This window comes from Gadus morhua, chromosome 16 (genome assembly GCF_902167405.1).
Source record: "Gadus morhua chromosome 16, gadMor3.0, whole genome shotgun sequence".
Classification (NCBI taxonomy): domain Eukaryota; kingdom Metazoa; phylum Chordata; class Actinopteri; order Gadiformes; family Gadidae; genus Gadus; species Gadus morhua.
In genome coordinates, this window is record NC_044063.1 from 22361803 (window position 1) to 22385947 (window position 24145).

At 44.8% G+C, this 24145-nt stretch overlaps 1 protein-coding gene across 1 annotated transcript in view; it reads left to right on the forward strand.

Annotated features, from left to right (window-relative positions):
* The first annotated feature begins 23446 nt into the window (after window positions 1-23446).
* pou2af2 (POU class 2 homeobox associating factor 2) overlaps window positions 23447-24145 on the forward strand; it is an 8505-nt gene continuing 7806 nt past the window's right edge. Inside the window, exon 1 of the mRNA XM_030337106.1 lies at window positions 23447-23629. Coding sequence (XP_030192966.1) covers window positions 23620-23629 — 10 coding nt within the window. The 5' untranslated portion in view covers window positions 23447-23619. The remainder of the gene's footprint in view (window positions 23630-24145) is intronic.

Sequence of the window (24145 nt, forward strand, 5' to 3'; positions counted from 1 at the left end):
TAGCCGTTTTAGCCCATTTTGGTGGTTTCTGTAAACAGCCATAACTCACAGGAATGGGGTAGAGACTTGCTATTTTTTTAAAATGCTCAGAATCGTAGGTATGGTATGTGTCCATTTTGTTTCGACCGGAAGTTGAGAAATTGAGAAAATATCAACTGGACTTGCTAGGCAAAGAAATATATATGAGAATAAATGCTGCTACAGGGATACGTTTGAAGCGAGGAATCATGAGAAATAAACTTGTATGAAGGCTGGTGTGGTCCTTGAAGTGTTTATCATGATAACAGATGCATCTCCAGAGTTAGGTGAGGACGGCCAGGTGAAAGTCACTCCTAAGCAGCAAGAATAAGTTCTGAACCTTGCCCAGGATGTCTGCCAAGCAGTTGCCAAGATCCCAACACCGATACACATTGGGACAGCTTTGTACATCCTTAAGGAAACCAGAAGCAAGTCAACTGTGTCACTCCTAAATAGATTTGGGAACAGCATTAGCTACAAAGAAGCACAGAGATATATTACAACAATGGCAAAGGCATTTGAAGAGCAGACAACTGGGGATGGTGCCTTCATACCAACAAAGCTGAAGGTTGGACGATACACCGTTTGCATTTGATAACCATGACTTCCAAGAGTACACAAAGGATGGACAAACACTGCATGGCACAACACACAACATATTCCAGTACAAGAATCCAGATGAAGACCCCACACCAACGGTTAGTTTACCTCTACTGAAAACCCGCCAAACAGCCCTGGAATCTTCTCAGCCTTTTCACACCAAGGAAAGCCACCTAAGTCTAAAAGATTGTCAAAAGAGTCGCTCCCTGGTTGGAGTTGAAACAGAGCCTAAGCTTCCTGTGTGTCTAGCAGAACCTCTTGACCACCTGAGCATCCTCTGGCACCTGGTGCATAGCTGCCCTACTGTACTATTGGAGGACCTGAAACCAAGTTGCGATGCTCCAACATGGAGTTCATTCCAAGCATTTCTCATCCTAGATACCACTTCTGCAACTGTGATCAGCTATGGTCCTTTCTCCCCCAAGTCACCAACAAACCCATGTGTGGTTGAACAGTCTGTTCAGTACTGCATGGATGTGTTGAGAAAACATGGTCAAGAGTATGCAATCATCACATGTGATCAAGCAATCTTTGAGCTGGTTCTGGGTCTGCAAAAGAAGAACAAAGAGAAGTATGCCAAACTTCACATGGGTGGCTTCCATATTGACGTCCTCACAGGGGCCGTCACTTCCTGTGAGGACGTCATAGAGGCAGGTGGGATCAGTAACCCTCTCCTCGAAATCTACTACTGAAGAAATTCACAAAACTAAGATTATCTCTACCAAGAACCATTAAAGACTCAGAGTGCAAAGTGCTTCGACAATGGAATACCAATAACAAACGGGAACAGCCACGGGAACAGCCAGTCAACAAAGTGCATCCCGAGTTCCAAATGGTAACGGCTTAACTACGATCACAACCATAAATATGCGTACACTGGGACCCAAGCACGATGTTAAACTAGGCCAAGTGGTAGCAGAAATTCACCGTCTACGGTACAAGATCACACTCATGCAGGAGGTTAGGAGACCTGGTACTGGGGTACTGGAAGTCGATGGGTACAAGTTGTACTATTCAGGGAAGAAGAATCGTGCCGAACAGGGCGTGGCAATTCTGGTGGCTAGGGACGTTGTGGTGAAGGATGTCCAATATGTATCGCCTCGAATAATGTCTATGCAGGCAGTGGTGAATAACCTACGACTAAACATTGTATCGGTCTATTCGCCGACAAATGAAGCTAAGGAGTCACAAAAAGACCTATTCTGGCGAGATCTCAGAAATCACGTAAATACGTTGAACAAGAGCCACAAAACCATCATTGGCGGTGACTTTAACAGCACTGTGGGTTCAGCCGCCTCCGGCAACTTCAGGTCTGTCAGCAACTACCATCTTGAAAAGTACACGAATAGTGACGACAATGGAGAGCGCCTACTGCAATTTGCTGAAACGCACCGGCTCAAGATTGAGAATACAAGCCACCGGGTGCGACAGATACACCTATACACCTGGTGAAGTAATGCAGACAAGAATACCTGGCAGCGCTTAGATTATTTCCTCACCTGCAACTTCATATCGAAAATGGTCATCAACATACGTGCTAGAAGAGGTAACATGGACGGAATATTCGACTCCGACCATGCAGCTCTCGAAATGAAGCTACGAATACCGAGTTCTAAGGCAGCGTTAAAACGCCGTATAACACACAAACGAGCCCGTGCATGCCATGATCTGACGTGCCTGGTCAAAAATACCACAAAGCTTGAAGATTACGTTGAGGCGCTTGATGAAACTCTTGGGGAGCCAGGAGAAGTCGACAATGTAGACAGGATTTGTGACCATATAGTCGAGGCAGTACAGCATGTGACGACAATAGTTTGCCCCAAAACTAGACGCACCCCTGTGGCCAAGCCCTGGGAGGACGAGAAGTTAAAGGAGCTCACCAACCGAGTAAGAAAATCAGCCTCGGACCCCGAAGAGCGCAGGAAACTACAGAAAGAACTTTGTTCCAAAAGAAAGACGCTAATGAATGAATACTTTGGACAAAAGTGTGACGAAATAAACCTCCTTCACGAAGACAAGAAGGTCTCCCAAGAATTTAAAGCGGCACAGAATATGGCAAGTGGCATGCACAAACAAGTGTATGTGGGATGCAGCAAGACCGCGCTTGTAGATCATTTTACAGAACACTTCCAAGACCGAGGTGACACCCCCATACCTAATGACTTAGCACATGCCGACGAACTCGAATTTGTCAAAGTTGGACTGGAGGCACAAACTGACATCAACCAGGAAGCGCCACAAGGCGAGGAAATCAAGGAAACCATGTGAATGTTGAAGAACGGACGCTGCGAGGGTGCCGGAGACCGCCTTAGAAACGAGCAAATAAAGTATGGTGTGGGTGCAAGACAGCTCATCCAGTGGCTGGTACTACTATTTGCAATTATATGGCAGTGTGTATGCGTCCCGAAGACCTGGTGCGAGAGTATAATTACCGCACTCTACAAGAGAGGAAGACACTCGGACCCCGCTAACTATCGACCACTAAGCGTGACGAGCACACTCAGCCGATTACTACCGATGGTCCTGTGTAAACGCCTGGAGGCAGCCTACAACATGATACTCGACTGGTCACAATGTGGGTTCAGACGCAATTCGTCGTGTGCCGATGCAGTGCATATACTCCATGAGTGTATAACAAAATGCGGAAAGGAGCTCTTCATATTGTATATAGACTTGACTGCTGCCTATGATAAATTGCCTCGGAAACTACTGTTCGTCCTACTTTACAAGCGCTTCAAGTGTCATCGCTTAATCGATCTTATAAAAGCAATCTACACGGGTACCACTGCCACCATCAAAGGCCATCGAACCAGGTTTGAAGTCAACGAGGGATGCCGCCAGGGTGGAATTGAGGCGCCCCTGCTCTTCAATATATACTTCGATTTTGTAGTACGTATTATTGACCGCCGCCTTGTTGATGAGCTTGGCACATCTTACGGTGTGGAATTTGAATACTGTATTCCAGGTGAATGCACGAACAGAACTCAGCGCTCCGCCTGCCGCGCAATTGGTATTGTAAGTATCAAGAAAATTCTATACGCCAATGATGTTGCTTTCATCTTTGCCTCTAAGCTTGCGATGCAAACTTCAATAGAAATCATCGACAAAACTCTGAATGAATACGGTTTAAGTTTGTCCATAAAGAAGACTGAAACACAAGTAGTCAACTCAATGAGCGACTATACTATGGCCAGCCTGATAAAGCTAAACAATGTCGCAATCAAGAACAGCAAGGTTTTCAAGTACTTAGGAGTTAATATCGATCCTGAGAGTGACACTGAAATGACCGCGCACAGAATAGCAGCAGGCTGGGGAAAGTTCAGTGAGCTGAAGCGTGTACTATGTGACCACCGCATCAACATGGGAATACGCGTCCAATTCCTACAGGCATAATGCCGCTCTCGTCTAACGTACACGGCACACACTTGGGACATTAGTGAAAAGAACTTGGCCAGCCTGGAGGTCGTATGGCGTAAAATGCTACGGTGTATGATCAAGGGTGGCCATCGACGGCGGAATACACCGCCTGCGCGTGATAAAAGAGAGTCCCTAGCAAAGTACAATCAGCGCATCAACAACCAAGACCAAGACTGGGACTATGCGTATGTGTACAACAACTCCGATGTTTATAGAATAACTAATGCTGGGCGCCTAGTTGTCTTCATTCGCAAAAAAACACTGCGATGGCTTGGACCCGTTATCCGTATGGAGAACTATATGCCACAGAAGCAAATACTATTTGCAAAAACCCAACGCAAATATGCACACGATCGATGGATCAAAGTCGAGAAATGGACGAAACTGAATAAGATCCAGCTACGTAGGATAATGTTTAGTAAAAATGAATTTCATCGCTGGATCGACAATTGGGCCGGTCCAGCAACTCCCAACGGCTAGCCGTTATAGGAGCATATAACTGTACTGTACTGTACATATTGCTCAGAATTTCCTTGGAGCCATTGGGCATTTGATGCAGTCCACTGGAATCGAAGACATCATGGTCGAAGCTGCTGTCTGTCTCCGTGGAACAGCAAACAAAATCATCAGCGGGAAAGACTACTATGCAATGCTGCACGCCCACATAATGGTGTTTGCAGCCATGTTTGCCCTACACTGGGAGGCATTTGCCAGATGGTTGGTCGATGAAGAGAAGGACCTGGAGTACATGTGTGTGCTAAGCAACAATGTCCAACTACTCCTAGATGCCCTGTCAGAAGAGGATGTAGAGAAGGCTACTTCTGCGTGTGCTGATGCAACTGAACAGCTGAAAAAGCTGTCATGTTTGATTGCTGAGTTTGATGAAGCACGTTCCTCACCTACCACAAAGCTATGGCTATGTATGTCAACAGCAACCAGATGATCAATCCTTTCACATGTGAAGAACAGGAGCTGATCAACATTTCAACAGGCCACAAAGCCCCATCTGCTGACTTGATCTGCGCTCGTGAAAAAGGACTGGAGGCACTGGCTGCAGCAAGACGAACAGACAGTGAGAAAGTAGCCCAAATTAAACTTTCAACCTTCGCAGCAAAGCCAAAGAAGTCAATGTCCATGGCATTCAAAGCCACAAAGGTCTATGAGGAGGACAGGAAGGTGGAAGTGTTTAGCCACGAATGGACAAGCTGCCCAGCCTCCCTGTTTGAGCCAGATCCGTTCCTTGACCAAAGTTATGCAATGCGTAAAGGAAACAAGGCAGACTACCTGGCTGCAATAAAGACATCCCTTGGCAGCTCATGGGGGGAAGTGGACAAACTACCGCCGTCTGACAAGCCTGTTGTAATGGTAGTAGATGCCAAGGTGTTCATTCAACGTTACCAACATCTTGGGAGCAGCACCTTCCATGAAATGCAAGGAAAGTACCTGAGGCAGCTCCTTGGAATCCTCCCAGACAAGTGTGACTGCATCCACTTTGTTGGTGATCGATATGATGTCTCCCCTGCTAAAAGTCTGAAAGGTGAGGAACAAGAGAAGAGGATGAAGACCTGCCCCAACAAAATGAAGGAGTACAAGCAACATGATACTCTCCCTATACCTGAATGGAAAGGCTTCATTCACAATCCACTGAATAAAGCTAATCTGTTGAACCACATGGGGGAGGCATGGGCAACTTAGAACAACTCACTTCCTGCAGGATGCACACAAATTCTTGGTGGAATCATTTGTGATCCTGGTCGCACCGTCCTCTTGTCAGCGGATTGTCAGGTTGAGCTTCCAGAACTTTCCTGTGAGAAAAATGAGGAGGCAGATACCAGGATGTTTGCTCACATTGCATACTCAGTACAATTTCTGCACCACAAACGGGCTGTAGTGGTTGCGACAGACAGATGTGATCATGATGTGCATGTACAACATCACACAAATGGATGGGCTGCAGGAAACGAAGGTGAAGATGATGGATATCTTCCTACCTATTCATGCCATCACAGAAGCTCTAGTGGGGAAGTATGATGTTGCAGCTTCAGATCTTACATCCCTTCTCCTCAGCACCTACATACTTACCGGATGTGACACAGTGAGCTATCTGTACAGAAGAGAAAAAAGATAGGCCTACACAACTGCTATTAAAAACCTGACAGACCTTCTGCCGCTGTGCAGGTATGGTGACCCTGAGGAAAGCCTGGATGTTCAGGAAGAGGTTATAACAGCAGCACGGTGATACATGGTGTCACTCTATGACAGGAGTGACTTTGGTGGTAATCTAGATGCACTGCGAGCCCATCTCTTTGTGAGCCTCAAAGGAGACATGCGTTGCCTTCCACCACGTTGCCTAACCCTAACCCACCAACTGAAGATGCCTTCCTATTACACCTTCGCTGAGCCCTGCATCAGTTGGCTGTGTGTAAGCGGGCACACATGGTTCAGCCAACCTACCCAGCTGCCACTGATTTTGGGAGACAACTTTTCAATGGCAAATTGGTGGCAACCATGATGCTGAAAGAGGCAAAACCTTCTGAACTCAAACACAACAAATACTGCCGCTGCAAGAAAAGCATCTGTGCCCGAGGATGCTCCTATGAAAGAGCCAATGTGAAGTGTGGCATTGCATGTCTGCACAGGGACCACAACAGATGTTCAAGGATTGAACTTGCTCTTGAAGACAGGGACATGTAAGAAGGCCGCGTGCGTGCGTGTGTGTGTGAGAGAGAGATAGATGGGGGGGGGGTTCAGTTTTTTCTGGGCTGCTGTATAACCCAGCCTGCCGGTCTGGTTTGCTGTCTCCTCAGGTGGTGAGGGTTAAGGTCTGTCCCCAGAGCAGTATCTGCAATGTGCCACCCTCCTGATTATCCCACCTCACAGGGACCTGCACCTAGTTAATTAAGTTATGCTAAATTATTTTGTTCCGTTAAAGTTGTAATAGTTGTCATCTGTGGCAATAAAGTAATGAAAGTCATTATATTTCTTGAGTGACACATTTCCTTTGGGTTCAGGGTTATGTTGATGATGTTTAATAATGTGGACATTACCAACCATGATAAATATCCAGTGTAAATATTCAATATTTCTTTCGGAATTTTGAGAGTAGCCTAAAATTCTATTGAGGTTCGGAGCCTGTTGATCGCCATGTAGTGAAATCATCACAGATCCATTAATTTTGGTTGGATTTTTATAGTTTTTTTCTGTGGAATGAGTATACTGTTTGGCGAAGAGAAAGGCATATTGACTGATGTCATAACTTGGGGGAATAATTGATTGCCAATGAATTAAAGATGAAAATATTGGAAGAAAGTGAGAAAACGCCTATTTCTTTTGCATTAAATTGATGCAAAATCATGTAGAAATGTGTTTTACAGTAAGAGGGTTTTTTTCAGTGGATGTTGTCAGCACATGTGTTCTGTGTATCTGGAATGTATTTATTGACAGCCTACCCAATCCACTGAGGAGTTGAGGGAAAAAAACGTTTTACCCATTATTCTGTTAAAAAATATAGGGTGCATACACTAAAATGGCCACTTTTTTTTTGGCGACATTTCCGGCAGAGCAGACCCTCCAATTATTTGTTCTTAGGGTCAAAGTTTACAGAAAAAACACAAATAAAAAGTATGGCAGACCATGTCAGGTTCAACCCATTTTTGAGACTTTGGCTCCCCGACTACAGAGATTGTGCCATCCACAACACGCAAGCTCTGTGTTCGCCATGAACCATGAAAATCTCCTGAATAATACTACCCCTGAGGTAGTATTTTCTCCGTAGGAAATGTAAATGACCTTATATGTGAATGAGGAGTAGAAAGTCGGTATTTCTCACACCACTTCAGTGGGCATGTTGATGGCGCTTCTGCATTTCATTGAGTGGACCACTAAATGATAATCAGCCTGTTGCCTTTTGTTCTCTGAATGGTTAAAAAATATTTAAATGATGCACTGCTTTTAAGAGTGATTTGTGGTGAACGAATGTTAAATGTAACATTATAGGCAAAATGTTATATTATGCGCTCAGAAATTGTGACACTATCGACTGGGGTTTCCACATTATTGCTATGGATTTAAATACAACTAGAGGTTGAGCGGGTGCAATGCGCGTGTGAAAACTCTAGTTTCTTTTAAACTACAGTAACATGCATGAAGGCATAACTTTCATGCGTTCATCTGTGTTGCATGTTTGGCGTTTTAGCTGATTCTTCAACCAATAAATTGATATGATGATAAAAAACAATGGCCACAAGGTGGTTTCAAAAGACTAAATAGAAAAGGGAGTTCCCTTCAACACTTCAGCCTGTATGTCAGTGATTGAACGCGGACATGCTGTCAGTTCTACGGCCCGGCCTCCCATCAAGGTGTTCCTCCTTACCCCTTGTGTCTCCTTTGTTCCCCACCCTGTCTCCCCCACTTGGTGTTTGTGTGTCTGTGTGATGGGCAAGGGCGAGGCAGTACATTATTTCCCCCTGGCTCCCTGATTACTACACATCCCTATTCACCTGTTCCAAGACCACACCATGCCTTGCATCTCCGGCCAATCAACTCTGCTGTATAACCCTGGTTCTTCACCCACTCATCTCCAGATCGTTGTTTCATCGTGGTAGGTAACCATGGCTCTTCTTTAGTTTTAGGAAGGCAGGCATTTTCCGCTAGCCTGCCTTCCTGCGTGTTCATCTGCCTGCCTTCCTTCGTTCCATCAGTAGATGGGATAGGGGGCTAAACCTTTCATTGGGGTCTTTTTGGAAGACCTATACAAGCGACGTATTCTGTGCATTAGGTTGGAAGACATGCTGGATGTAGATTATAACTACAAACACAATCTGATAGCCTTTGACTTAGGAAGCGTTATTTATAAAAACAACACATTTTGCAAACAGATATAGAACACGTCATATTAAAAGTAAACTTCTTATTTTGACACATTTTTGACAAACTTTATTAGTTTATCAAGCATGCAATAAAAATATGTGGTCATTTATTTTTTCCTCAGTATGTACAGCATTGCAGTGTTTAACAGTAATGGCTCTAGGCTTGGCTCCTGGAACCTGAACTGCCTCAGGTGCTCGGTCAGGAACGAGACTGTGACCAAATGGAGGGGAAAACATGTGAAACAAATGAATAGATAAAAGGCTGAACGTGTTACCAGCCGCTGTTATCGCTATTCACCTGTCATCTCTTCATACAAGGGACGCTAACATCCAACAGAGAAAAATACATCCTCCAGGCAGACTTATGTTCCTTAATAACTAAACCTGTCAACAGATATAACACCGTTAAGGCACACAGAGCTAACAGCACGACATAGTATAACACTGTCTCTTCACCAGACTTTCTCCCAACTCTTTCTTTCGGGGTGAACCACTGCACTCACTAGGGGGGGTGGTTGAAATGCTCTAATAACTGAGAGCCTTTTCTCACAATATTTCATATCGACCGTCTAATAATAGAATAGATACCCAACCCAAGTTATTTGTTAGATCCCGAATTTTTACCCTGCCATATTTCATATTTTCCCATCTCGTTCCGCTTACCTACAGCTAAGTATTAGCAAGTCCTGAACTTGTATACTGTTAGTACAAAATATAACACTGTAACTCTGGAAAAATTAGTGAATACGTTGTGGCTGTATATAGAATAGAATAGAATAGAATATATATTGTTTTGGATCCGTTTATAATGAGTAATGGAGGATAGAGTTTTAATTCACAAAATGTAAGACAAATAGATAAAGAGGCAGAGACTGCAATATAACTAAGAATATTAACCCAAATAAACCCACTGGTTTACAGTTACAAGACCATCTTAACGGATCATATTCCCACAGGTGTTTTCTTTCCATAGACCTGTCTGCCCCTGTATCCGTTGATCTACTACTGATTGACTCTAGGTTGGTAGAATACATTCTTTGCCAATTGCTTGAACACTATAGACACATGCTTAAACCAAAGTAGCATAACTTGAAGTTTTTGTTACTATATCTTAAACACATGTAAAAATACCTTAAACAAAAGCGCTGCTTTGCACTTTAGTTGCAATTGTGCAACACACTTGCTCCTTTCTGCAACACACTTGCTCCTGCACACTACACATTATTTCATACATAAGACACTTAGTTCAAAAATGAAATCTCTGTGTACCATTGGGAAAACACATCTATTCAAAATCCATAACACATTGGTTAATTAAAAATTTAAAAACACTTACTTACAAAACTGTACACCAATCAGCCAGCTACAAAAAGGTGCCCTTCCCGGGGAAGCGAGGGGGTAATATATCATTGTGGGCCGCCGTAAGCCTTTAAGGGTAATTGCACCATCATGCAAAAATAGGTTCCTACAATACCCAACATATCACAACATTTCTAGATGCACTTCATGATGCAGCTGAACAGGACAGATCAAAGCAGCCCAGGTTTGTTGTTGCCTGGGTTAATGTTAGTTTCCATTGGGCTGCTTTGGTCCGGAACTGGTACCATAAACAACCATAAACAATTTGAAGTCGTCTACTCGCCATTTCTAAACCCTATAGAAGGGGTTTTTTTGGCTTGAAGATGGCATGGATACGACCAAAACCAAAAATACACAACTGTACTGTAAACAAAGAAAAATTCGCCAATTGTGAGCAGGTGGGCTTATGCATCCTCGCCTTGTGTGCAGAATCCATCCATGGATTAACCTTACCTCAATGTCACCGCAGGCCTGTTCCATTGCCTGCAAAAGAGGCATGCAGGCATTCGGTCATATACATGCCATCTTCAGGCCGAAAAAAAACCTTCTCTAGGGTTTAGAAATGGTGAGTATACGACTTCAAATTGTTTATGGTTGGTGTACCAGTTCCGGACCAAAACAGCCCAATGGAAACTAACATTATCCTAGAAAACAACAAACCTGGGCTGCTCTGATCTGTCCTGTTCAGCTGCATTATGAAGTTAATCTGTAAATGTGATGATATGTTGGGTATTATAGGGACCTATTTTTGCATGATGGTGCAGTTACCCTTGAAGGCTTATGGAGTCACACTATGATATATTTCCCCTGCGCTGCCCTGGGACGTGCACAATTGCCCTTTGGCCTTTTTGCAGCTGGTAAGTGTTTTCAGGTAAGTATTTACAGTTTTTTTCAATAGACACATGCTTAGACCAACGCAACACAACTTGAAGTTTTTGTTTCTATACCTAAAACACATGTAACCATTCCTTAAACAAAAGCGCTGCTTTGCACTTTAGTTGCAATTGTGCAACACACTTGCTCCTTTCTGCAATACACTTGCTCCTGCACACTACACAGTAATTCATACATAAGACATTTAATTCAAAGATGACGTCTCATTGTACCATTGGGAAAACACATCTATTCAAAATCCTAAACACATTGGTTAATTGAGAATACTTACTTACACACCTGAAAACCCTTTCTTCCAAAACTGAACACAAACAGTTTCATCCATAATAAGGACATTCCGACACGAAAACAGGTATGTCTTCAACTCTCTACTTTCTACTCTACTCAGACTGTATCTAGAGTATTTGCAGTACTGTACCATATCACATGTACTGTATTGCAGGGTGGCTAATGCTCCTTTTTGAACGAAAGTAGTTTTGTGATTACCTACATTGAGATGTTTCAGTACTTTCTATGGTATATACAGTAAAGTACAGTATATACAGTACTGTAAAAAAGAAGCAAACCAATACAGTAACATTTCGTGGTTGTTTTTTTCTATAGAATGACTAGAAGACCTTCTGGGGGCGGACGCCAACGCCTGTTCACCCAACAGCAGGACCTTGCCATTGTGGACCTGGTCCGAGCAAACAATGCAATCCGTCTCAACCAGCTACAGCAACAAATACTTGCAGATAGAGAAGTATTCAATAACATAGAGCGAGTGAGCATTTCTACTATCAGTCTCATCTTGGTAAAGCACCAAATTACCATGAAGCAATTGTACAGGGTCCCATTTGAGAGAAACAGTGTCAGGGTCAAAGGACTTTGACGTGAATATGTACAGGTAAGTGTTACAGTCCTTTACATTTACAATACAGTATTGGTGTCATCCAGTTACAGCTGAATATGTGCCATTGTATCAGTACCACATAGATACATTCAGAGAGGTACCAGGTACCTGTTCGATGGGGTGGGGGTTCTGTATGTGTAGTACTGTAGTTGAGTGTTTTGAGTAATGCCAACTAAACTATGCATTGCATGTATTTTGTTTTGTTACAGCGCATCTTGGAGATGGATGGAGCTGCACAGCCTCATGAATTTATTTACATTGATGAGGCTGGATTCAACCTCAGCAAAACAAGACGACGGGGTCGTAACATAATTGGCCAAAGGGCAATTGTGCAAGTCCTGGGGCAGCGCGGGGGAAATATCTCATTGTGTGTATACTTGCCCACTTACACACCATTTCTAAACCCCATAGAAGAATTATTTTCGGCTTGGAGATGGTGCGTATATGACCGCCAACCTCATGCTCGCATGCCTCTTCTGCAGGCAATGGAACAGGCCTGCGGAGACATCAACATAGGGTCAATCCATGGATGGATTCGGCACACAAGGCAATATTTTCCCCGATGCTTAGCAGAAGAAAATATTGCTTGTGATGTTGATGAGGTCCTATGGCCAGACCCCAACAGACGGCAGGGTCCATAAGCCCACCCATGCACAATTGCCATGTTTTTCTGTGTTCACAGTACAGTAGGGTTTATTTATTTATTTATTTTTGCTCAAACTGTATTTACTGCACTGTAATGTACAGTACTGCAATGTACAGTATTTAGTATTTCTTTTGGTTGTGGTGAAAACGTTCCCTCTGTGGAACTGAATAAAAACAGTGAACATGAAAGACTGCAGTGTTTTATACAAAGTAGACCAGTGTGTTGCTGCTGATCTGAAAGTGTATTCATATGATGCAAGTGTGTTTCATTTTAACATCAGAGTGCCATTTTTCCAAAGAATGTCTAGGTTTCGATAGCCGAGTTTCAATTTGACATAGATGGGAATGGTTTATTTCCCAGTGTTGTTGTCTTATTTGTTTGTGTGTTGAGTTTTGACACAATGAGCCAAATTTTGCCAAACGTGTTCAAGCTATTGAAAAAAACTGTAAGTATTTTCAATTAACCAATGTGTTTTGTATTTTGAATAGATGTGTTTTCCCAATGGTACACTGAGATTTCATTTTTGAACTAAGTGTCTTATGTATGAAATAGTGTGTAGCGTGCCTGAGCAAGTGTGTTGCAGAAAGGAGCAAGTGTGTTGCACAATTGCAACTAAAGTGCAAAGCAGCGCTTTTGTTTAAGGTATGGTAAATGTGTTTAAGGTATAGTAAAAAAACTGTAAAGCCAAAATGGCCTTCGGGGACAGTGGTGACATTGTTTATGTACATTAGTAAATTACGTATATTAAACATGTATCTAACATCAGTATGAAGCTTCCTTTTCACTGATCAGCAGACAATCGGGGAAGACACAGATGAAATCGATGACTCACTTCCCAGCGATTCACAAAGTCCTCCAAGAATGTGTTATTCTTGTAACAATACTGGTGTCTGGCCCCCTCCTTGGCTCTCGCTTGCAAGATCAGCCATTTGTGTCCCAGTGTTTTCAGCTGTTGCTAGGGACTCTATCTCTGCCTGACAGCATTTTTACGTCAAACACCGGCCTTGTGCTGGAGCACAGCCCCCCCCCCTCCCGAGTAAAATCGTATCCTCCCAAAGATCTTATAAGCAGCACGATCTTCACCTTTTAGCCAAGGACCACGTGCCTGATAAGCAGATAGGCCTGTTTAATAACACCGTAGCCTTCACCGCCAGGGCCTCCCGGAACCTGTGATTCATTTGATATTCACAATGATCACAGACCACAAGTATGTGGGACTCGTGACTTTGGGATTTGTGATGCTGCTGCTGCTGTGCAGGAGTGAAGCTAGGCATTATAAGTACAGTTAGCTTCAGTAGGAGTCAGACATCAGCCAATAATTGTATTTCTGTGTACATGTTATTTTGTTTTAAAAGATGCCTTATAAATATTAAGTGTGAGTCCAAATGAGTATAGTAGCTAATGGAGAGGCCTTGATTTACAGATACACCCCCCCCCCCCCCCCCCCCCCCCCCAACACCCATACCCCCATCCCTCCCCTCACAGACTCAATCTGGGAGAAGCGTCTTGAGTGCTTTTTTGTCATTCTTTGAAATCCTTCCACTGCATTTCTGGGAAGTCCTGGAAAAGCCAAGCTGACAGCAGTGACAGTAAAATGCTTGTGACACCTGTGACTGTTTCCAGTAGTCTGCGTTTCAGCACATGTGGACCACCCCCGCAGCCGCCCACACCCCTCCGTCGCACTTATTGTATGTTGTACGTCGTAACACTTAAAAATAGTACTTAGCATTTTGTAGCATCTTAGCCTAGCTACCTTTGTTGTATACAGGGAATGGATTAACCTAGCAATCATTAGTACTGGGGATTTGGTTTGCTGTACATCCTTACTGTACCAACAGCGATATATCATTTGTCTTCATTTGACATTTTTTGCTTTTGTTCGTTTTCGGATAAAAGTGACTGATAAAGGCCCTAAATATGATGTAAATGGACTATTTCCCTGCTGATGAATTGCCATTTTTCAACCTCTGGTGTCATGGTTTCGGTGCTAGGTATGACTCGGAGGATGGTAAAGGTTCCAGACATGGTTAATTCAGAGACACAAGGTAAATGGTAAATCCAGGTAAAAATCGAAAGTCTATATTGATAAGTAGAAATATATAAATAAATAAATAAGCAACGCCAACAGTTTCTGATTTACCAGGTGAATCTTCAGTCTATCACGGCGGCGGCCGTGCCCAGCAGATTCTCTGCTCTGTCTCCCCCTCTTGGTGTTTTCACGTATGTGCAATAGGCGAGGCATTCCCTGAATGTATCGCCTCAGGATCCCCGACCAATGTTCCTGTCCACCATCCCTCCTGCTAGTCTACCTGCCCACCTGCCTGTGGCCTGCCTACCTGTCCGTCCAGTCTTTCCGTCCACCAACCCAGCCTGGCGCGGTCATCATCTTCGCCTGTCCACCTCCTGTTATTTCCTACTGCTCTCATCCTCAATACAATAAACCTCTGGTTTGATTCAACACCCAGTGTCTGCATCTGCGTTTGGGTTCCCCGTTCGATCCTAACAGAACGATGTGGCCAGTATGGACCCAGCAGACTCAGGTTCATTCTACCAAGCCCTCGCCAACCAAGGCGCCCAAGTGGAGAGATATGGTTTGATTCCTCAGGAGGTCATTCCTCAGAAGTTCAGGACCATATGGGCTCAGATAACCCAGATTTGGAACACAGCTGGAGGTTGTCTCATCCCATCTCGTCCAGGCGGTTCCAGAGCTCCACCTGGCCAGGCTGCCCCTGCAGCCCTTCCAGCTCTTCCTGCTCCTCCCTCCAGAGAGCCACACATCCCTGTACCGGAGAGAATGCAGGTGACAATCCAGCTATCCTGTGCTGGAAAGAGAGGTGGCTGGTAACCCATGGCAGACTCAAATGGTGACATACCTGTGGCCACGCTTGGTAGGGAGTTGTGAGAGTATTCAATCCAGGCCAAATGGGTGCTCCAAGAGGAGGGATTCCTAGTGGAGAGGCAACAGAGTGCCGCTCCTAGGTCCTGGTTGGCCTGCTCCGCCTGCCCATGAGGCTGTGGATGGTAACCCAAAGACAAACTCTCCGAAGCCCCTACGGCTTGACAGAAAGCCTTCCAACCTTGGAGATGAATTGTTGTCGGCGGGTATCCCATGGAGACGGAACACATGGACTACCAAGAGGGCTGCCATTTCAAAAGCTGGGGGGAGTTTTGGGAGAGCCACAAAATGAACCGCCGTCGAAAAATCGGCCCAATATGGTAGGGATCACTGTTTTACCCTGAGATGGAGGAAGACCCGTAACGAAGGTAGGCCAACTTCTCTTTTTGAAGATACAATACCATAAAGAGCGTAACTCCAGGTCTGTGCTAAGGAAATCGCACTTTAGCCAAGTTTGAATGAAGGGTGAGTTCGATCTGCAGAAGAGCAGCCCTGATAAGTCATATGGTCCAGCTGACTGAAGCTTTTGATGGAGGACCTACTACGCTGCAGCGTTCATCACATTCCAGCATTCCACTGCCTGCCACGGAGCTCAACACTGAATGCTACTACCTGGCTGCTGGCTTCCATTTATTGTGGTCAGATTCAACTTGGTGTCTCATAAGCAGAAACGCTTTCCTGATAGAAGAAACCCTGGGATTTGCAGGGGCCTACCCCAAATTCCCTGGCCTGGGGATAATGACTGAAGTGGGCTGGTGGATGGGCGGAGCAAGGGGTGGGGGTGTCTGGAATCCTCTTTCGCCTGGAATGCTAGAAGCATTCCTCTCCAAAAGCAAAGACGTCAGCAGAGACATGAATTACAACCCACCAGTTGGTGATGATGAAAGAGGACAGGCCTGCACTCCCCTGTTCTCCGGTCCGTTCAGAGGCCGGGTTACAACCCTTCTCTTCCCTGAGAACAGGATTGCCTCGCTGCCTTTTTGCATTTTGTACCGGCTGCATTCTACGTCATCGGCATGCTTTAACAACTGTAAATAACGCTGAAGGAGACCACACCGGATCCAATTGGTGGATCAACACAAGTTGTTATTATGTCAGCGCTATGACAAAGAGCCAGACATGCTGTAGCCTCATTGAATCAAACAGTACACACCTTTTCTGTACCAAGAACTGTGTGTGTGTGTGTGTGTGTGTGTGTGTGTGTGTGTGTGTGTGTGTGTGTGTGTGTGTGTGTGTGTGTGTGTGTGTGTGTGTGTGTGTGTGTGTGTGTGTGTGTGTGTGTGTCTTCGTGTGTGTCTTCGTGTGTGTGTGTGTGTGTGTGTGTGTGTGTGTGTGTGTGTGTGAGAAAAGCGAAGCGAATCAAAAAAAAAGGTTGTGAAATTCATTATTATTAAAACACCCTTATGGTCCTCCTCGTACATGCATATGCACCTGTATATGTATATCTGGTTAGCATGTACATATATTTATGTACATACATAGTATTCTCACCAGCTCTCAGGTCTGGAGAGCCTTAATGGGTATTAGACATAGCAGGGAGCTAACCCATCAGAGGAATGCCACTATAACCAGGAACCGCTAAATATAGCCTTTATTCGACATACTGTATAACATACAGCTTGCCCTTAACCCCACAGGAACAATATAAAGGCAGGTAAGCTTTGGGTAGCCAGGGCCACAATAATGACCCAAAAACCCTCTGAACCAAATTCCAAAATGTGTTTGAGTCACACAAACACACACACAAACCCCTCTTTTCCCCCTCACATATACACAATCCCACGCGTGATCCCAGCACCACCCACCTACCACCACCACCACCACCACCACCACCACCACCACCACCACCACCACCACCACCACCATCACCACCACCACCACCACCACCACCACCATCACCACCACCACCAACATCACGACCATCAGCCACCACCACCACCATCACCACCACCACCACCACCACCACCACCATCACCACCACCACCAACATCACGACCATCAGCCACCACCACCACCATCACCACCACCACCACCATCACCACCACCCACCTACCTCCACCACCACCACCCACCTACCACCACCACCACCCCCCACCCCCCACCTACCACCACCACCACCACCCACCACCCACCACCCACCTACCACCACCCACCACCCACCTACCACCACCACCACCACCCACCCACCTACCTGTCTCTCTCTGTGTGTCTCTCTCTCTCTCTCTCTCTCTCTCTCTCTCTCTCTCTCTCTCTCTCTCTGTGTGTCTCTCTCTCTCTCTCTCTCTCTCTCTCTCTCTCTCTCTCTCTCTCTCTCTCTCTCTCTCTCTCTCTCTCTCTCTCTCTCTCTCTCTCTGTTTCTCTCACTGCCTCTCCATGCTGTGACCCAAGAGAGGTCAAAATGCTCCCTTGAGGTGGTGAGAATGTCTAGCACGGTCTGTAGTCTACCACTTAGCTGACCCCATGACCCATACAAGTTGTCTTAGTCTCTTTGTGTGTTTTTGTGCTTAGTGTTTAGGCCTTGCCTGCCTGCCTGCGTGTATTTTCTCTCTGTCTGTCTGTCCATCGGCCTGTTTCCCTGTATGTCTGTCTGTGTGTGTGTGTGTGTGTGTGTGTGTCTGTGTGTCTGTGTGTGTGTGTGTGTGTGTGTGTGTGTGTCTGTGTGTGTGTGTGTGTGTGTGTGTGTGTGTGTGTGTGTGTGTGTGTGTGTGTGTGTGTGTGTGTGTGTGTGTGTGTGTGTGTGACCTCAGGCCTGGTTGACTGCTGCATGCCTTTTACCATCTTAAAAACTAAATGGAGGAGTAGGCCTTGACCGAGACAGAAGCTAACTACCGCAGTCCCTCTGCGTGTCCGGAGCACCGGAACCCGCTGGAACCCTCTGGAACCGGCTGCAACCGCCTTGCCCCCGGGACTCTGCAGTCCAGCCCTCTGAAAGTGGCCGGTTAAAACCCCCCTCATTTTTCCATACTGAGAGGGTGTCTCAGTGGTGGACTCCCCTCAGACACCCTCTGACCTGCCCCAGAAAACGGGGTCACAGCCGCTGGTGAAGGGAGAACGTCTTCAACGTGTACAGTCTCACGTCCCGGGAAACTCCTCCTCCCAGCTGGTTCCCTCCCAAGGTGTCGCTTGGATCTACGCAAGCGATATTCCCGTTGAAGGCCGTGTTGACAACGGGACGCAGTTCTTACACAAACATTTATATTACCCCCACTCAGCAGAAAGTGCATGGGTCGGTACATCAGCCCGTCTTCAGTCGCAGTATCCCCGCCCTGCCTCCCGTGACGACAGGAGGGCTGGGAGGCAGAGGCTGGCCCCCACCAGACCTTTGAAACATTCCTCCCTTTTACAAGCTAGGCTTCTTTTTCCCTTTACCTTTTTGGGGGTTTTCTGAGAATAATGTCTGCGTGTGCTGGTGTCCAGCAGCCACAAGGGGGCTTCCAGCGGGTCCTCCTCTTCACTCTCCAGTGGACCAAATTCTTGTGGAAAATTCCACTTAGCAGAGCCAAGTCAATGTCCTGTGATAAGAAGCATGTTATTCCTGTTTGGGACAGATGAAATAACAACAATTTAAGAGGTTTGTCAAAAAATTGGGAATCCAAAATGATATATCATGTATAATATATATATATATATATATATATATATATATATATATATATATATATATATATATATATATATATATATATATATATATATATATATATATATATTATACATGATATATCATTTTGGATTCCCAATTTTTTGACAAACCTCTTAAAAACCTCTTAAACAAAAGCTTTTTTTATTGACCACGGAGCTTCTGCTTGATGTATACATAATCTTGTGTCTCCTCCTTATGATGGTTAGTTAAAAATGCCGACGTTACAGCACACGAAGGAGTGAAGGACGCAACTTAAAGGAGAGCAGAAGGGACAATAGATGGAGAAGAAGGTCCTTAAAGGCCAATTTTCCATGATAAAAGCTAACTAATTAGTGAACTATGAACTCAGTTCACCTTTGAGAAGCATTTTGAGAAGTTTATTGTGGTTGAGTCTTGGTCTGTGGCTTTGATTTTTCTGCACGTTAGGATTTGATAAAAAAGTTCAGCCTCATCGTATTCTCCGGCAGGCTTGCAGCCCATGCTTACATTGTTTGGTTATCTATTTTCTGATGAGCTGCAGGCCCATCGTTGAGGCGTTTGCGGAGTTGCCTTTTACTGCCACCTAGCGGCCCTTAGTGATAGGTCAGCTATCCGCCTGTGATTACAAAGCTCTCCGCTGGAGGTCGTCTTCTCATCAACCTTCAGTGCCCTCATGTGTCACAGCGCCGTCCAGGTCCAAGGCGGACGTTAGCAACTGTTTTTCATATCAGCAACTCCACTTCGTTAATATGTGTTTATTGCTATTGTAAAACTTTGTTGACGAAAGCGTCCAAAGCATATTCAGCAGAAAAACAATTCTCACAGGATAGTTTTGGTGATGCTACAACATTCACGATGAAAGTTCATAAATGCTAGTGGTCAGAAAATGTTGATTGTGTATTTATCATTTGTTTCTTTGCTACGTCAACTCTGTATCTAAGATATTAACTTCATATTGAAGTATGAATTTAGTAGGCCTATAAGTCGGACACACGCACGCACGCACGCACGCACAGTGTCTTATTTTGTCACTGTCTTTTCTGTCTGACTGTATGCTGTTGTGTGTGTGTTTGAGACAGAGTGTGTGAGGTCTATATATTGTTGTTTGCTTCTGTCTGAGTGTTTATGTGGTTGCGTGTGTGTGTGTTTGTGTTTGTGAAAGAGTGTGTGTGTGTGTGTGCGTGCGTGCGTGCGTGCGTGTGTGTGTGTGTGTGTGTGTGTGTGTGTGTGTGTGTGTGTGTGTGTGACAATGTGTATGTGTGTGTGTATGAACTGTATGTTATGCTTCCTTCTGGTCGTTGTGCAAGCGTGTGTGGTTGTGTGGTTCAGGGAAAAGGTTAGGGTTAGTGTACTCCCACATTATGTGAGTCACCATCAGACACTGAACCGACACGCATAGCATCACTCTGCTAGACACAGGGACGCTATTGACAGAGATGGCCAACTCGGCCGAACGGTCTGCTGCTTATCTTGTTTATTTGATTTATATTAAGTAAGAAACCCCCCCCCCCATCATTTGCTTATTCTGACAAGTGATGAAACTATGTGTGTGTTAGTAAAAATCATTCATGTTCATACCTCTGTGAAAACATAATTGTGAAGAACTTGAAATATTGCGGTTCTGCTGGTGATTATGTGGTTCCATGGTTCCTTCCAGTAAGATAGGCAACAGAAAGTCAGGCTACAGTTTGACAGGCTACAGTACAAAAGGCAACAGTTAGACAGGCTATAGGCTACAGTAAGACAGGCTGCAGTTGGACAGGCTACACAGAAACAGGCTACAGAGAGACAGGCTACAGTGAGACAGGCTCAAGTAAGACAGGCTACAGAGACACAGGCTAGTGAAACAGGCTACAGTACGACAGGCTACAGTGAGACAAGCCACAGTGAGACAGGCTACAGAGACACAGGCTACAGTGAAACAGGCTACAGTAGGACAGGCTACAGTGATACAGGCTACAGTGAGACAAGCTACAGTGAGACAGGCTACAGTGAGACAGGCTACAGTGAAACAAGCTACAACGAGACAGGCTACCGTAAGACAGGTTACAGTGAGACAGGCTACAGTGAGACAGGCTACAGTACGACAGGATATAGGCTGCAGTGAGAAAGGCTACAGTGAGACAGGCTACAGTGAGACAGGCTACAGTACGACAGGATATAGGCTGCAGTGAGAAAGGCTACAGTGAGACAGGCTACAGTAAGATTATACAGTGAATAATAACATAGTAAATGATTCATTATAAGTGTGAGGTAAAGAGGTAGAGAATATGTACTTTATATTAAGGGTCCCAGCAGATAATGAGGACAGTGATCAAGTTTGAGTTAGAAAGATCTCTGTACATGACTCATTATGCCCATTTGATCACAATTAAAATAATGGTCACCATTAAACGGTATGATGTTGTGTCTACACTCTGGTCACACACGTTAATCATAGCTTAGCAGTACATGCCTCAGACTCCCTGAAATATGTTCAAATGAAACAGTGGACCTTTGCTTTAATGCTCATTCCTCTCTAAGGAATGTGCTGGAATGCAGAGAACTCTTTTTGGACATATATTTGACGTGTCACGTCAATGTGTAACAATACTGTCAGTGACTGTTTTCCGTCTTAGTAAACTGATCAAATGTGTCGCCTTGATATATATAGAAGCTTTGTTCTGATCTCCGTAGCTTGCATTGTATTCAAGATATGCACATTTAAAAATTGCAATGAAAACAGATGAAACATACAAATGATTACTTTGCAGTGCAAAACTTTACTGTGTGTAAGATTTACATTCAGTCCCAGTCATGCAGCCACTTCTATCTACTGTAGTAGATTGGAGTTTATTTATAAACCACCCATCTTCTGCTCTGGCTGACATACAAGTCCTCAGACGCCGCAGGACGTGAGGGCCCCTGAATCAGGACCTGTCACCATTAGATCGTCCTCATGTGTCTGTGTGTGTCTGAGTTTGTGGGAGAAAAAGTGTGTGTTTGTATTCTACCTTTGGTTGTGTATTTGGTCTGAGTGTCTATGTTGTTGGGTGCATGAGTACGTGTGTGAGTGTGTGTGTGTGTGTGTGTGTTTGTGTGTGTGTGTGTGTGTGTGTGTGTGTGTGTGTGTGTGTGTGTGTGTGTGTGTGTGTGTGTGTGTGTGTGTGTGTGTGTCTGTGTGTGTGTGTGTGTGTGTGTGCGTGTGTGTGTGTGTATGACTTTTCTGTGGTTATATGGGTGAGTCTATTGGATTGTGTGTCCATGTGTCACTGCGTGTGTTTAGAGGTAGTATTCGGGTGTGTGTGTGGGTGTATTTTTGTCTTTGTTTGTGTATGCGTTTAAAGGTTTGTGTAAGGAAGCGTGTATGTGTATGTGTGTGTATGTATGTATGTATGTCTATGTGTGTGTGTGTATGTGTGTGTGTGTGTGTGTGTGTTTGTTTGAGTATGTTTGCGTGTGTGTGTGTGTGTGTGTGTGTGTGTGTGTGTGTGTGTGTGTGTGTGTGTGTGTGTGTGTGTGTGTGTGTGTGTGTGTTGTGTGTGTGTGTGTGTGTGTTTTTTTATAGGGAGAGGGATCCAGTCTCTGCCTCTCTCTCTCTGTTGACTCAAGTAAATTGAAACATTTCATTGGCATGAAAGAAAAAAAAACGTTGGATCTGACCAAAGCATAGATCTTTTTTTTTAATTTTGAATGCATTATTATTATTATTATTTGTATTATTATTATTTGTATTAATAATATTCATACATTAATAATTATGTATTAATATTTTATCAACTCAATCTTACTTTATTTTTATGTAAACTATTGCAAACTAGTTTAAGTCTACAAAATGAAAACTCCTCTGTCCCTCTCTCTCTCTCTCTCTCTCTCTCTCTCTCTCTCTCTCCCCCCCCCCCCTCTTTCTATCTCTCTCTCTTTCTCTCTTTCTCTCTCTCTCTCTTTCTCTCTCTTTCTCTCTCTCTCCCCCCTCTTTCTCTCTCTCTCTCTCTCTCTCTCTCTCTCTCTCTCTCTCTCTCTCTCTCTCTCTCTCTCTCTCTCTCTCTCTCTCTCTCTCTCTCTCTCTCTCTCTTTATCTATCTCTCTCTCTCTACCTCTCTCAGATGCTGATGAGGCTGACTCGTCATCGTCGTCCTCCTAATCTGAACTCTGGATGCAAATGTTTTAAAAAACGTCTCTACCCAACATTTGCATTTAAACAAATAGACGAAGGCCATTTTGTTGCTCTCCATGACAGCAGGGTGCAGTGACTTGTGCTCCATCCGCCCCTGCCCTCAAAAGGAAGAACCCCCCCATCTGGGTGTGATGCTTCAGAGTAGTATGTTGCTGAGCACAGGGATTAGGCCACTACTATAGAAGACAACCACCTCCACCAGGGACATCGCAAAGGGACTCAGGCTGGAATACCCCTCCACCAACGGCAGCATGGACACAGGTGAGAACCGGCCTCCCGCTGATTGTTCCTGGGTCACTGCTGCTCTACGGCCCCGGGGCTTCATCCTGCCCATGGACACGTCGCCGTACCATGGGGAACCATGACGCCAGAATAGGATTTTGGAGCATTTATTTCAACTACTTCAGTCCAGCCGGACTGATGGAATGAGTTGCTGATGTGTGTGTGTTTGACCTCAAGGGAGTTTCAATGTAGGCCTGCTGTGGAACAAACAAGAACGTGCAGCAACATTAACTTTGCAGTTCTCTGATGGCGTGTTTTGAGCACCGATACGTTTGCAAACAGCAGATATTGATCCCCGATTGAAGAAACAAATTATTTGTTTTTGTGTGTGCGCCCGTTTGTGTGGTTGCTGGTTGGTGGGGTGTGTGTGTGTGTGTGTGTGTGTGTGTGTGTGTGTGTGTGTGTGTGTGTGTGTGTGTGTGTGTGTGTGTGTGTGTGTGTGTGTGTGTGTGTGTGTGTGTGTGTGTGTGTGTGTGTGTGTGTGTGTGTGTCTGT